Source organism: Macrobrachium rosenbergii, chromosome 40 (assembly GCF_040412425.1).
Source record: "Macrobrachium rosenbergii isolate ZJJX-2024 chromosome 40, ASM4041242v1, whole genome shotgun sequence".
Classification (NCBI taxonomy): Eukaryota; Metazoa; Arthropoda; class Malacostraca; order Decapoda; family Palaemonidae; genus Macrobrachium; species Macrobrachium rosenbergii.
Window position 1 is genome coordinate 24239575 of NC_089780.1, and position 17838 is coordinate 24257412.

The following is a 17838-nucleotide window of genomic DNA, read 5'->3' on the forward strand; positions in this document are numbered from 1 at the left end:
ATGACGAATACTCCAACGGAAGTTTACAGTGCCTTGCTAGACTACATCCTCAATCTGACTGTCAGCAGCGGCCCGGTCGAAGTCGAGTGTATGTCTGCTTTGCTCTGGGAGTTCGTGTCTCTCATGGAGAACTATACAATCAGCATTATCCCAGACGAAATACCTCGACTCATTAATGCCACTGACAGTGCCAGGGCGCATATAGAGGATCTACTCTGCCAATTAAACGAATGTAAGCAGGTTTCTCTTTGTGGAGTACAGTAAGTATTACATACATGTAAAGGATGGAACACTAGTTTTTATAAATTTTTTGAAGGGATATTAATACAAAATATAACGATTCAGGGAATAATGAAATGGGGAGCAATAGATTAATCTATTCTTTTTTAACTTCAACAGCATATTGTGGAACAACCACCACACTAGGCACGACAACCTCAGGTGCCACAACAACCACACCAGGCACTACCACCTCAGGTGAAACGACAACCACACCAGGCAATACCACCTCAGGTGAAACCACCACCACACCAGGCAATACCACCTCAGGGGCCACCACAACCATACCAGGCAATACCACCTCAAGTGAAACCACCACCACACCAGGCAATACCACCTCAGGTGAAACCACAACCACTCCAGGCACTACCACCTCAGGTGCCACCACAACCACACCAGGCACTACCACCTCAGGTGAAACCACCACCACACCAGGCAATACCACCTCAGGTGAAACCACCACCACACCAGGCAATACCACCTCAGGTGCCACCACAACCACGCCAGGCAATACCACCTCAGGTGAAACCACAACCACACAAGCCACTACCGACTCAGTTGAAACCACCACCACACCAGGCACGACCACCTCAGGTGCCACCACAACCACACCAGGCAATGCCACCTCAGGTGAAACCACCACCACACCAGGCATGACCACCTCAGGTGCCACCACCACCACCACACCAGGTGGGCAATCTCAGGTGAAAACCACAAACCCACCACCACACCAGGAAACCACCACCTCAGGTGAAACACAACACACAACCACCACTCAGTTGAAACCACCACCACACCAGGCAATACCACCTCAGGTGACCAACCACAGGGAAACGACCACCACACCAGGCCACATCAGGTGAAACCACCCACCACCAGGTGGCACCACACCAGGCACTACCTCAGGTGAAACCACCACCACCACCAGGCAATACCACCTCAGGTGAAACCACCAACACACCAGGCACACCAGGCAACCAGGCCACACCTCAGGTGCCAACAACCACCACCACACCAGGTGAAACCACCACCACACCACCACTACCACCTCAGGGGCCACCACAACACACCTCAGGTGCCACCACCACCACCACACCAGGCAATACCACCTCAGGTGAAACCACCAACACACCAGGCACTACCATCTCAGGTGAAACGACCACAACACCAGGCAACAACCACACCAGGGTGCCATCAGGTGAAACCACCACCACACCAGCCACTACCACCACCTCAGGTGCCAACAACACACCCACACCAGACAACACCACCTCAGGTGAAACCACCAACCACACCAGGCAATACCACCTCAGGTGAAACCACCACCACACCAGGCACTACCACCTCAGGTGAACAACCACACCACCACTCACCAACCTACCACCTCAGGGGCCACCACAACAACACCAGGCAACCTCAGGTGAAACCACCACCACACCAGGCACTACCACCCCAGGGCCACCACCACAACACCAGGCACTACCACCTCAGGTGAAACCACAACCACACCAGGCACTACCACCTCAGGCCACCACAAAACCACCACACCACACCAACCACTAGGCCACCTCAGGTGAAACCACAACACACCACCACCAACACCACCTACCACAGGTGAAACCACCACCACACCAACCACTACCACCTCAGGTGGGCCACCACAACCACACCTCAGGGCAACACCAGGCCTCAGGTGAAACCACCACCACACCAGGCACTACCCACCTCAGGGGCCACCACAACAACACCAGGCACTACTACTTCAGGTGAAACCACCACAACCACAAGGCCACCACAACCACACCACGCTCAGGTGAAACCACAACCACACACCACCTTAGGTGAAACCACCCACACCTCGGGTGAAACCACAACCACACCAGGCAATACCACCTCAGGGGAAACCACAACCACACCAGGCACTACCACCTCAGGTGCCACCACCAACCACACCAGGCAATACCACCTCAGGTGAAACCAAACCACCACCACAACCACACCACCAGGGAAACCATTACCACAACCACACCAGGTGAAACCCAACAACACCAGGCACCACCACCACACTCAGGTGAAACCACCACCACACCAGGCAATACCACCTCAGGGGGCCACCCACACCAGGCACTACCACTCAGGTGAAACCACCCAACACCAGGCAATACCACCTCAGGGGCCACCACAACCACACCAGGCACTCACTACCTCAGGTGAAACCACAACCACACTCAGGTGCCACCACAACCACACACCAGGCACAGGTACAACACACTCAGGAAACCACAACCACACCAGGCAATGCCACCTTCAGGTGGGCCACCACACCACACCAGGCAATACCACCTCAGGCCACCACAACCACACCAGGCACACCACCTCAGGTGAAACCACACCACACAGGCACCACACCAGGCAACCACCTCAGGTGAAACCACCTCACCAGGGCCACAACCACACCACCAGGTGAAACCACAACCACACCAGGCAATACCAGGGGCCACCACAACCACCACCACACCAGGCAATACCACCTCAGGTGAAACCACCACTACACTCAGGTGAAACCACAACCACCACCACCAGGTGCCACCACAACCACCACACAGGCACCCACCTCAGGTGGGCCACAGGTGCCACCACCACACCAGGCACTACCACCACAACCACACCAGGCAATACCACCTCAGGTGCCACCACCAGGCACTACCACCTCAGGGGCCACCACCTCAGGCACTACCACCCAGGTGAAACCACACAGGCAATACCAGCCACCACACCACACCACCTCAGGGAAACCACCACCACACCAGGCAATACCACCTCAGGTGAAACCACCACCACACCAGGCCACCTCAGGTGAAACCACAACCACACTAGGCAAGGGGCCACCACAACCCTTAGGGGCCACCACCAGGAACCACCTCAGGTGAACACCACAGGGGGCCAACCACAACCACACCAGGCAATACCACCTCAGGTGAAACCACCACACCAGGCACCCAGGTGCAGGCAATACCACCTCAGGGGCCACCACAACCACACACCCAGGTGAAACCACAACCACACCAGGCACTCCCACCTCAGGTGAAACCACAACCACACCAGGCAATACCACCTCAGGGGCCACCACAACCACACCAGGCACTCACCTCAGGTGAAACCACCACCACACCAGGCACCACAGGGGCCACCACACCAGGCACAGGTGAAACCACAACCACACCACCTCAGGTGAAACCACAACCACACCAGGCACTACCACCTCAGGTGCACCAGGCCACCACACCACCTCAGGTGCCACCACAACCACACCAGGCAATACCACCTCAGGTGAAACCACAACACCAGGCAATACCACCTCAGGGGCCACCACAACCACACCAGGCACTAGGGGGCCACCTCAGGTGAAACCACAACCACACCAGGCAATACCACCTTCAGGGCCACCACCACCACACCAGGCACCACCTCACCTCAGGTGAACCACCCACCACACCAGGCAATACCACCTCAGGGACCACCAGGTGAAACCACAACCACACCAGGCCACCACAACCACCACACCAGGCACTACCACCTCAGGTGAAACCACCACAGGTGAAACATACCACACCACACCAGGCAATACCACCTTACCACCCAGGTGAAACCACACCAACCAGGCAACACCACCTCAACCACCTCAGGCACACACCACCTCAGGTGAAACCACACCACCACCACACCAGACAATACCACCTCAGGTGAAACGACCACCACACCAGGCAATACCACCTCAGGTGAAACGACCACCACACCAGGCACTACCACCTCAGGTGAAACGACCACCACACCAGGCAATACCACCTCAGGTGAAACCACAACCACACCAGGCAAACCACCAGGGCCACCACAACCACAACCACCAGGGAAACCACAACCACCTCACCTCAGGGCCACCACAACCACACCAACACCACCAGGCAATACCACCTCAGGTGAAACCACACCACACACACCAGGCACACCACCTCAGGTGCCACCACAAACACACCACCACACCAACCACCACAACCACACCAGGCAATACCACCTCAGGTGAAACCCAACCACACCAGGCAATACCACCTCAGGTGCAAACCAGGGCACCAGGCAATACCACCTTGGGTGCCACCACAACAACCACAGGCACAGGAATACCACCACCACAAGGCCACACCAGGCACACACCTCAGGTGAAACCACAACCAACCAGGCAATACCACACCTCAGGCACCACACCACCCAGGGCCACCACAACCACACCAGGCACACCACCTCAGGTGAAACCACAACCACACCAGGCAATACCACCTCAGGGGCCACCACAACCACACCAGGCACTACCACCTCAGGTGAAACCACAAGGCACCACCACCACACCAGGCAATACCACCTCAGGGGCCACCACAACCACACCAGGCACACCCTCAGGTGAAACCACAACCACACTACCACCTCAGGCACACCACCACCTCAGCCACCACAACCACCCAGGTGAAACCACAACCACACCAGGCAACCACCTCAGGGTGCCACCACAAGCCACCACACCAGGCACCACTACCACCTCAGGTGAAACCACAACAACACCACCCACCTCAGGTGAAACCACCACCACACCAGGCACTGCCACCACACCACCACACAATGGAAGGCACCACCACACACCAGGCAATACCACCTCAGGTGAAACCACCACCACCAGGGCCACCACCCAGGGGCCACCACACCACACCAGGCACTACCACCAGGTGAAACCACAACCACACCAGGCAATACCACCACCAGGTGAAACCACACACCACACCACCACCTCAGGGGCCACCACAACCACACAGGCACCAGGCCTCAGGTGAAACCCACCACACCAGGGTACCACACAACCAGGCCACCACAACCACACCAGGCAACTACCACCTCAGGTGAAACCACCACCACACCAGGCCACACCACCTCAGGGGCCACCACAACCACACCAGGCAATACCACCTCAGGTGAAACCACCACCACACCACCACCTCAGGGGCCACCACAACCACACCAGGCACTCAGGTGAAACCACACCACCAGGCACTCAGGGGCCACCACAACCACACCAGGGGCCACCTCAAGTGAAACAACCACACCAGGCAACCACCACCTCAGGTGAAACCACACCCACACCAGGCACATACCACACCTCAGGTGAAACCACAACCACACCAGGCAATACACCTCAGGGGCCACCCACCAGGCACCACCACCACCACACACCAGGCAACCAGGCTACCACCTCAGGTGAAACCACAACCACAAGGCAATACCACCTCAGGCACCACACAACCACACCAGGCAACACCACCTCAGGTGAAACCACCACAACCACCACCAGGGCACACCAGGCACCACCACCTCAGGTGAAACCACACACCAGGCAATACCACCTCAGGGCACCACAACCACACCGGGCAATACCACCTCAGGTGAAACCACAACCACACCAGGCACTACCACCTCAGGTGAAACCACAACCACACCAGGCAATACCACCACCAGGTGAAACCACCAACCACACCAGGCCACACCCAGGTGAAACCACAACAACACCAGGCACTACCACCTCAGGTGAAACCACAACCACACCAGGCAACTACCACCTCACACCACACCAGGCACCACCAGGCAACCAGGCAATACCACCTTCAGGGGCCACCACAACCACACCAGGCAATACCCTCAGGTGAAACCACCAACACCAGGCACTACCACCAGGGGCCACCACAACCACACCAGGCACTACCACCTCAGGTGAAACCACAACAACACCAGGCAATACCACCTCAGGTGCCACCACAACCACACCAGGCAATGCCACCACACCAGGCACCACCACCAACACCACACCAGGCAATACCACCTCAGGGGCCACCCACAACCACACCAGGCACCACCACCTCAGGTGAAACCACCACACCACACCAGGCAATACCACAACCAACTCAGGTGAAACCACCACCACACTAGGCAATACCACCTCAGGGGCCACCACAACCACACCAGGCACTACCACCTCAGGTGAAACCACAACCACACCAGGCAATACCACCTCAGGGGCCACCACAACCACACCAGCCACTACCACCTCAGGTGAACCCATAACCAAACCAGGCAATACCACCTCAGGTGCCACCACAACCACACCAGGCACTACCACCTCAGGAGAAACCACAACAACACCAGGCAATACCACCTTAGGGGCCACCACAACCACACCAGGCACTACCACCTCAGGTGAAACCACCACCACACCAGCCACTACCACCTCAGGTGAAACCACCACCACACCAGCCACTACCACCTCAGGTGAAACCACCACCACACCAGGCAATACCACCTCAGGTGAAACCACCACCACACCAGCCACTACCACCTCACGTGCCACCACAACCACACCAGGCAATACCACCTCAGGTGAAACCACAAACACACCAGCTACCACCTCAGGTGAAACCACCACCACACCAGGCAATACCACCTCAGGTGAAACCACCACCACACCAGGCACTACCACCACAGGGGCCACCACAACCACGCCAGGCAATACCACCTCAGGTGAAAGCACAACAACACCAGGCACTACCACCTCAGGGGCCACCACAACCACACCAGGCACGACCACCTCAGGTATAACTACAACCACACCAGACAACACCACCTCAGGTGAAACCACAACCACACCAGGTAATACCAGCTTAGGGGCCACCACAACCACACCAGGCAATACCACCTCAGGTGAAACCACCACAACACCAGGCAATACCACCTCAGGGGCCACCACAACCACACCAGGCAATACCACCTCAGGTGAAACCACCACCACACAAGGCACTCCCACCTCAGGTGAAACCACAACCACACCAGGCAATACCACTTCAGGTGAAACAACCACAACACCAGGCAATACCACCTCAGGGGCCACCACAACCACACCAGGCAATACCACCACAGGTGAAACCACCACCACACAAGGCACTTCCACCTCAGGTGAAACCACAACCACACCAGGCAATACCACCTCAGGTGAAACCACCACAACACCAGGCAATACCACCTTAGGGGCCACCACAACCACACCAGGCAACACCACTTCAGGTGAAACAACCACAACACCAGGCAATACCACCTCAGGGGCCACCAAAACCACACCAGGCAATACCACCACAGGTGAAACCACCACCACACAAGGCACTCCCACCTCAGGTGAAACCACAACCACACCAGGCAATACCACCTCAGGTGAAACCACCACAACACCAGGCAATACCACCTCAGGGGCCACCACAACCACACCAGGCAATACCACCACAGGTGAAACCACCACCACAGAAGGCACTCCCACCTCAGGTGAAACCACAAACACACCAGGAAATACCACCTTAGGGGCTACCACAACCACACCAGGCAATACCACCTCAGGTGAAACCACCAACACACCAGGCACTACCACCTCAGGGGCCACCACAACCACACCAGGCAATACCACCTCAGGTGAAACCACAACCACACCAGGCAATACCACCTCAGGTGAGACCACCACCATACCAGGCACTACCACTTCAGAGGCCACCACAAGCACACCAGGCACTACCACCTCAGGTGAAACCACCACCACACCAGGCACTACCACCACACCACGCAATACCACCTCAGGTGAAACAACCACCACACCAGGCAACACCACCTCAGAGGCCACCACAACCACACCAGGCAATACCACCTCAGGTGAAACCACCACCACACCAGGCACCACCACCTCAGGTGAAACCACCACCACACCAGGCAATACCACCTTAGGGGCCACCACAACCACGCCAGGCACTACCACCTCAGGTGAAACCACAACAACACCAGGCAATACCACCTCAGGTGAAACCACCACCACACCAGGCAATACCACCTTAGGGGCCACCACAACAACACCAGTCAATACCACATCAGGTGAAACCACAACAACACCAGGCAATACCACCTCAGGTGAAACCACAACCACACCAGGCACCACCACCTCAGGTGAAACCACAACAACACCAGGCAATACCACCTCAGGGGCCACCACAACCACAGCAGGCACTACCACCTCAGGTGAAACCACAACCACACCAGGCAATACCACCTTAGGGGCCACCACAACCACACCAGTCAATACCACCTCAGGTGAAACCACCACCACACCAGGCAATACCACCTCAGGGGCCACCACAACCACACCAGGCACTACCACCTCAGGTGAAACCACAACCACACCAGGCACCACCACCTCAGGTGAAACCACCACCACACCAGGCACTACCACCTCAGGTGAAACCACCACCACACCAGGCACTACCACCTCAGGGGCCACCACAACCACACCAGGCACTACCACCTCAGGTGAAACCACAACCAAACCAGGCAATACCACCTCAGGTGAAACCACCACCACACCAGGCAATACCACCTTAGGGGCCACCACAACCACACCAGGCAATACCACCTCAGGTGAAGCCACCACCACACTAGGCACTACCACCTCAGGGGCCAAAACAACCACACCAGGCACTACCACCTCAGGTGAAACAACAACCACGCCAGGTAATACCACCTCAGGTGAAACCACCACCACACCAGGCAATACCTCCTTAGTTGCCACCATAACCACACCAGGCACTACCACCTCAGGTGAAACCACAACCACACCAGGCAATACCACCTCAGGGGCCACCACAACCACACCAGGTACTAGCACACCAGGCACTACCACCTCAGGTGTAACCACAGCCACACCAGGCACTACCACTTCAGGTGCCACAACAACCATACCAGGCAATACCACCTCAGGTGAAACCACAACCACACCAGGCACTACCAACTCAGGTGAAACCACAACCACACCAGTCAATACCACCTCAGGTGAAAACACCGCCACACAAGGCACTACCACCTCAGTGGCCACCACAACCACACCAGGCAATACCACCTCAGGTGAAACCACCACCACACCAGGCAATACCACCTCAGGTGAAACCACCAGCACACCAGGCACTACCACTTCAGGGGCCACCAGAAGCACACCAGGCACTACCACCTCAGGTGAAACCACAACCACACCAGGCAATACCACCTCAGGTGAAACCACAACCACAACAGGCAATACCACCTCAGGGGCCACCACAACCACGCCAGGCAATACCACCTCAGGTGAAACCACCACCACACCAGGCACTACCACCTCAGGTGAAACCACCACCACACCAGGCAATACCACCTTAGGGGCCACCACATCCACGCCAGGCACTACGACCTCAGGTGAAACCACAACCACACCAGGCAATACCACCTCAAGTGAAACCACCGCCACACCAGGCAATACCACCTTAGGGGCCACCACAACAACACCAGACAATACCACATCAGGTGAAACCACAACAACACCAGGCAATACCACCTCAGGTGAAACCACAACCACACCAGGCACCACCACCTCAGGTGAAACCACAACCACATCAGGCAATACCACCTCAGGGGCCACCACAACTACACCAGGCAGTACCACCTCAGGTGAAACCACAACCACACCAGGCAATACCACCTTAGGGGCCACCACAACCACACCAGTCAATACCACCTCAGGTGAAACCACCACCACACCAGGCAATACCACCTCAGGGGCCACCACAACCACACCAGGCAATACCACCTCAGGTGAAACCACAACCACAACAGGTACCACCACCTCAGGTGAAACCACCACCACACCAGGCACTACCACCTCAGGGGCCACCACAACCACACCAGGCACTACCACCTCAGGTGAAACCACAACCAAACCAGGCAATACCACCTCAGGTGAAACCACCACCACACCAGGCAATACCACCTTAGGGGCCACCACAACCACACCAGGCAATACCACCTCAGGTGAAGCCACCACCACACTAGGCACTACCACCTCAGGGGCCAAAACAACCACACCAGGCACTACCACCTCAGGTGAAACAACAACCACGCCAGGTAATACCACCTCAGGTGAAACCATCGCCACACCAGGCAATACCACCTTAGGAGCCACCATAACCACACCAGGCACTACCACCTCAGGTGAAACCACAACCACACCAGGCAATACCACCTCAGGGGCCACCACAACCACACCAGGTACTAGCACACCAGGCACTACCACCTCAGGTGAAACCACAGCCACACCAGGCAATACCACTTCAGGTGCCACAACATCCATACCAGGCAATACCACCTCAAGTGAAACCACAACCACACCAGGCACTACCACCTCAGGTGAAACCACAACCACACCAGTCAATACCACCTCAGGTGAAACAACCGCCACACAAGGCACTACCACCTCAGGGGCCACCACAACCACACCAGGCAATACCACCTCAGGTGAAACCACCACCACACCAGGCAATACCACCTCAGGTGAAACCACCAGCACACCAGGCACTACCACTTCAGGGGCCACCAGAAGCACACCAGGCACTACCACCTCAGGTGAAACCACAACCACACCAGCCACTACCACCTCAGGTGAAACCACAACCACACCAGGCAATACCACCTCAGGTGAAACCACAACCACAACAGGCAATACCACCTCAGGGGCCACCACAACCACACCAGGCAATACCACCTCAGGTGGAACCACAACCACACCAGGCACTAAAACCTCAAGTGAAACCACCACCACACCAGGCAATACCACCTCAGCGGGCACCACAACCACACCAGGCACTACCACCTCAGGTGAAACCACAACCACACCAACCACTACCAACTCAGGTGAAACCACCACCACACAAGGCAATACCACCTCAGGTGCCACCACACCAACACCAGGCAATACCACCTCAGGTGAAACCACCACCACACCAGAGAATACCACCCCAGGTGCCACCACAACCACACTAGGCAATACCACCTCAGGTGAAACCACCACCACACCAGGCAATACCACCTCAGGTGCCACCACAAAGACACCAGGCAATACCACCTCAGGTGCCACAACAACCACACCAGGGAATACCACCTCAGGGGCCACCACAACCACACCAGGCAATACCACCTCAGGTGAAACCACATCAGCACCAGGCACTACCACCTCAGGTGAAACCACAACCACACCAGGCAATACCACCTTAGGGGCCACCACAACCACACCAGGCGTTACCACCTCAGGTGAAACGACCACCACACCAGGCAATACCACCTCAGGTGAAACCACAACCACACCAGGCACTACCACATCAGGTGAAACCACCACCACACCAGGCAATACCACCTCAGGTGAGACCACAGCCGCTACCACCTCAGGTGCCACCACAACCACATCAGGCAATACCACTTCAGGTGAAACCACAACTACACCAGGCAATACCACCTCAGGTGAAACTACCACCACACCAGGCAGTACTGCCTCAGGTGCCATCACAACCACACCAGGCAATACCACCTCAGGTGAAACCATCACCACACCGGGCAATACCATCTCAGGGGCCACCACAACCGAACCAGGCAGTACCACCTCACGTGAAACCACCACCACACTAGGCAATACCACCTCAGGGGCCACCACAACCACACCAGGCACTATCACCTCAGGTGAAACCACCACCACACCAGGCAATACCACCTCAGGTGAAACCACCACCACACCAGGCAGTACCACCTCAGGTGCCACCACAACCACACCAGGCACTACCACCTCAGGTGAAACCAAAACCACACCAGGCACTACCACCACAGGTGAAACCACAACCACACCAGGCACTACCACATCAGGCCCTACCACAACCACACCAGGCACTACCACCTCAGGCCTCACCACAACCACACAAGGCACCACCACTTCAGGTGCCACAACAACCACACCAGGCAATACCACCTCAGGTGTAACCACAACCACACCAGGCACTACCACACCAGGCCCAACCACAACCACACCAGGCACTACCACCACAGGCCCTACCACAACCACACAGGGCACCAACACCTCAGGTGCCACCACAACCACACCAGGCACAACCACCGCAGGCTCAAACACAACTACATCAGGCACTACCACCTCAGGCTCAACCACAAACACACCAGGCACTACCACCTCAGGCTCAAACACAACCACATCAGGCACTACTACCTCAGGCTCAAACACAACCACACCAGGCACTACCACCTCAGGTGAAACCACATCCACACCAGGCACTACCACCACAGGCCCCACCACAACCACACAAGGCACCACAACCTCAGGAGCCACCACAACCACACCAGGAACTAACATCACAGGTCCCAAAACAACCACACCAGGCACTACCTCAACAAGCACCATCACAACCACAACAGGAACCACCACCTCAGGTGACACCACAACCACACCAGGCACTGAAACCCCAGGCCCCACCACAATCACAACAGGCACTACCTCAACAGGCACTACCACAACCACACCAGGCACTACCACCTCAGGCCCTGCCACAACCACACCAGGCACTACCACCTCAGGTGCCACTACCACCACACCAGGCACTACTGCCTCAGGCCCTGCCCCAACTACACCAGGCACTAACAACACAGGCCCCACCACAACCACAGGTGGAAATCCAACCATATCAGGCACCACCAGTGCATCAACCACAGTTGGAACTACAACCACATCAGGCACTACAAGCACACTGACAACAGGTGGAACTACAACTACATCACACACTACCAGCGCATCAACCACAGGTGCCACTGCAACCACATCAGGCACTACCAGAACAGCGACAACAGGTGGAACTACAACCACATCAGGCACCACCAGTGCATCGACCATAGGTGGAACTACAACCACATTAGGTACTACCAGTGCATCAACCACAGGTGGAACTACAACCACATCAGGCACTACAAGCGCACTGACAACTGGTGGGACCACAACCACATCAGGTACTACCAGTGCATCAACCACAGGTGGGACCACAACCACATCAGGTGTTACCAGTGCCACAACCACATCACGCACTACCACCACCATTTTTTCAGGCTGCCTTCTAAATGGAACGAAGTATCCAGAAGGGAACGTAATGCCTTCGCCAGATTCAAGTTTCTGTTTAGTTTGCGGAGCTGGCAGCTGGAAATCTGGTAAGGAAAGCTCTTACTGACAATATTATTTTCTTAGTGCCCAATGATATTTAATCTTGAGTTATGTTAACGATTTTTAGGACGAGAATATGTTTCAAAATAAACTAAACAATAAGGACCATCATGTGGAAAGGAAAGAACCACAAAGGATCCAAACCAGAATCACCAGTACCTTGAGAAACCATTCAGATATTGGGCACTGACTCGTGAGAAAAGTATATTTCACATAAAGGAAAAATCTCTTCAAAAGAAAAATAAGATGCAAACGTCTCGACACAACAGAATTATACCATTCTTTCCTCACAAGTAATATATATATATATATATATATATATATATATATATATATATATATATATATATATATATATATATATATATATATATATATATATATATATATATATATATATATATATATATATATATATATATATATATATATATATATATATATATATATATATATATATATATATTTATATATATAATATATATATATATATATATATATATATATATATATATATTAATTTACTCATATCAGGATATATATATATATATTATGATTAATTTTACTCTTATGGGATAGAATGGTATAATTCTATGTTGAAATGTTTATATATATATATATATATATATATATATATATATATATATATATATATATATATATATATACATATATATTGTTATGTTGGCCCTTCGGCTAATGAATTTAATTATTAATTACTTTGATTTATATTGCCTTGCTTTACCGAAGACTCACGTAATTCTGTCAATTCAGGCTAAATTTAACTCTAAATGATAGATAGTGAATAGTTCAGGTTGCCAGTTAACACTTGCTAACAAAGAATAGAGGTTTATTCATAACCACATGAATGAATTCAGCAAACTTACTGGAACACTAGTTTCAGCAACACAAGCAAAATAAAATGAAATGCGTTATTTACAGAAGGTAACAGCAGCTCAGAATATTTGTCTGCCTTCGGACAAACTTCAATGCTAATAGAATGAACGCAACAAATTAATATACGTCTCAGACACTGTATCAGGAATTTACTGCAAGGTCGAATTAAGGCTTCTTGATACTAAGGATACAGATTCTTATCCAAGAAAGAGGATGTTGCACAGGCCTAAGGCATATGTAATTCTGGAAAAGGATGTATCCAGACAATAATCTTGCATTACAGAAACACTCACTTGTCATTACTTTTCACAAGGGGATGGTTCTTAGTTAAAAAATAACACGTTTAACACCATGAGGGATAAGTTATGTGACTTCACTGGACAACAATAATTGTACTTGATAGATAACTTCATAAGTGGGATACGTTTTACTAGGATTTCTTAGTCAGTGCCTGTTTCAGAGAGGAAAATTTGAGCAAGGGAAAATGAGAGTTTCAGTTGAAGGGATATTGAACTGGGAGCAATTGTCAAATCAGACTTACCACTAGGTTAGCTAATGCAGTGATCAGTTGCATGAGATTCCTTGGTCCGTTGAAACAGCAAATTTCTCCTTGGTTTGAACAAAGGGGGAGAACAAAGGATGCTTGGGCGACAGCCCTGGTCACATCCATTCGCTGTGACGGCTGTGTGGAGAGTCCCGATGCTGGGGCATCGTCTTGGCGTTTGCTTCAAAACCCTGCCTACCCAGGGCTTGACCTGAAATGACAACAGAGTCACTAGTACGCAGAGTAGAGGAAACTGAGCTGTACGAACAGTACCTCTAAGGTCTGTCCTAGCAAAACCTATCCCTGATTTATGGCCCTCTAAACTAATGTCTCGGCAGTTGGGATGTGGAATTTGAAAACACTGCCTCCAGCTTGCTACACCCTTCATTGCCTGCCTTCTTACTTTAACAAGGATACATTTCTTGTATTCGATTAAAGCAATGAAGAGAGGTCGAACAGGGAATATTTATAATAAATATATATATATATATATATATATATAATATATATAATAATATATATATATATATATATATATATATATATATATATATATATATATATATATAAAGATAAAATCCACGAAGAAATGGAAACACTGGAGTGCTGCTGAGGCCTTTCGACACTATGTCCTTTACTTAGCAGACTGAAGAAATATAAAAGTATGTTTACAAAGAAAGCTCATATAAATGACAGATGGCGATTATAAAGGAAACATATGTACCTGGAATCCAACACAACTGAAGATTTAGTAGAACTGCCAAAACAGGATTATATATTTAATCCTGTTTCGGCAGTTCTACTAATTCTTCAATTGTGTTGGATTCCAGGTACATATGTTTCCTTTATAATCGCCATCTGTCATTTATATGAGCTTTCTTTGTAAACATACTTTTATATTTCTTCAGTCTGCTAAGTAAAGGACATAGTGTCGAAAGGCCTCGCAGCACTCCAGTGTTTCCGTTTCCTTCGTGGATTTTATCTTTATTTATATATTCATCACGTTCCATATTTTCGTGATTCAGTTATACATATATATAATATTATTTATTTATTTATTTATTTATAAATATATTATAAATATTCCCTGTTCGACCCCTCTTCCTTACTTTAATCGAATACAAGAAATTTATCCTTGTTAAAGTAAGAAGGCAGGCAATGAAGGGAGTAGCAAGCACATTACCACAGGTGAAAAATCAGAGATGGGGTGTAGGTCCTGACCGGTTTCGAAGTTATTTCCAAGCCATTGACGAAGGACTGATACAGAGTATTAGAAGTCACAAATATATATACTACTGAAACAGTACTGACGAACATACACAACCGTTTGAGACTACAGGTCCACCCACAGGCCGGTGTCAAGGTAGGAGTGGTCTTCAAAACTCATTTGACTGAAAAATTACAATGTACTCTCAGGGGACAATACTGATAAACGTACCGACCATTGGAGACTACAGATCCACACCTGACAGGTGTCAGGGAGGCGGGGTCGGGAAACTCATTAGCACTGCTGCCCCCATACTGTGTTTACAAATATAATAATCTTATTTTCATACATCTAAACTGCCTACCTTAAAATTTAAACAATTTACAAATTTCTTTTGATATTAAAGGATCAAGTTTATACATCCCTTGACTGATATCCATATTATGGCTGTAACTTTCTTTTATAAAGCTAGATTCAATGATATTCCTTTTCAGTGCGTTATTAGAATACGCAATCCTTTTTGCCCCTTCCCAGTTGATAGCATGATTGTTCTCACTAACTTGTACAAAAATACCACTGTTCCCCTGTGCATATCTCACGCATTTTTTATGCTGTTCTATTCTCTTTTCCAGTGCTTTACTCGTTTGGCCTATATTAAAGTTGTTACAAGACTTACATGGAATTTTATATACACTCCCTTTAGTATTGTCGGGAGAGTTCTCTATAAGTACCTTCATTGTTTTATTGCTCTTAAATGCGACATTAGCACCAAAATTCTTAGGAAGATGGGGATATCTTTCATACTATTATTATAAGGCAGAACAAGCAAATTTTTTGTGTTGTAAGGTTCTTTTTGGTTTTGATACATAGTCTTTTTTGCCTCTTCTACTGCATTGTTTAATACACTGTCAGGATATTTCAATTTCTTGCCTGTATTCCTAATCTTGTCTATTTCCTCATCAATATATTCAGGGCTACATGCACGTAATGCTCTTAAAAACATAGATGAAAATACTGATTTCTCAACCTTATTGCTTTGTCCGGAATAGAAATGTTCATAGAAGAAATATTAGTAGGCTTTCTATACGCACTATATTTAAACCCATTACTATTTCTTCGTGCGAGGACATCCAAAAAGGGTAAGCACCCATCATTTTCCATTTCCATAGTGAATTTAATTGACGGTACTAATTGATTTAACTTGGCAAAAAAGTTATTTACATCTTCGTTCCCTGGCCATACACAAATCATGTCGTCAACATACCTAAACCATGTTACATTGTGTGGAATTATGTTGTTTAATATTTTCTTTTCAAAAAATTCCATACGTAAGTTGCTTAACAATGGGGATAGAGGGCTTCCCATTGCCATACCAAAATTTTGTGAGTAAAATTTACCATTAAATTCAAATTTACATTCTTTCACACAATTTAATCAGTTCAATTAAAGTGCTTTTAGAAAATGGGATATCCAGCTGTGTGTTCTCTAATAATTCCGATAAAAATTCCATCAGATCATCAATTGACACCTTTGTGAATAGTGATGCTATATCAAAACTCACAAGCCTGGATTCACCATTAATGAATCCAGGCTTGTGAGTTTTGATGTAGCATCACTATTCACAAAGGTGCCAACTGATGATCTGATGGAGTTTTTATCGGATTTATTAGAGAACACACAGCTGGATATCCCATTTTCTAAAAGCACTTTAATTGAAATGAT

At 50.6% G+C, this 17838-nt stretch overlaps 1 protein-coding gene and 1 long non-coding RNA gene across 6 annotated transcripts in view; one reads left to right on the plus strand and one right to left on the minus strand.

Moving 5' to 3' along the window:
* LOC136825978 (mucin-2-like) lies at positions 1-13475 on the plus strand. The gene is made up of 17 exons (XM_067082839.1): positions 1-88; positions 400-1138; positions 1273-1770; positions 1930-2213; positions 2512-2660; positions 2838-3135; positions 3275-3683; positions 4295-4580; positions 4732-5051; positions 5207-6006; positions 6319-6570; positions 6679-8709; positions 8875-8910; positions 9265-9897; positions 10186-10827; positions 10936-11439; positions 11569-13475. Exons 1-17 carry the CDS (start codon positions 1-3, stop codon positions 13473-13475), a joined length of 9876 nt encoding a protein of 3291 aa, XP_066938940.1.
* LOC136826262 (uncharacterized) overlaps positions 1-17838 on the minus strand; it is a 246992-nt gene that overhangs the window by 36579 nt on the left and 192575 nt on the right. For 2 of the 5 annotated variants that reach the window (XR_010849570.1, XR_010849571.1), the window contains exon 3: positions 14907-15120. The exons of the other annotated variants lie outside the window; for them this stretch is intronic. This is a non-coding gene — a long non-coding RNA (uncharacterized lncRNA). The remainder of the gene's footprint in view (positions 1-14906; positions 15121-17838) is intronic. 5 annotated transcript variants of the gene reach the window in all.

Coding starts and splice junctions, on each gene's coding strand:
- LOC136825978 (XM_067082839.1), top strand. CDS start 1: ATGACGAATACTCCAACGGAAGTTTACAGTGCCTTGCTAGACTACATC. Junction 1,139..1,272: donor ACCACACCAGGCCACATCAG/GTGAAACCACCC, acceptor GCCACACCTCAG/GTGCCAACAACCACCACCAC. Junction 5,052..5,206: donor ACACCAGGCACTACCACCAG/GTGAAACCACAA, acceptor CAACCACACCAG/GCAACTACCACCTCAGGTGA.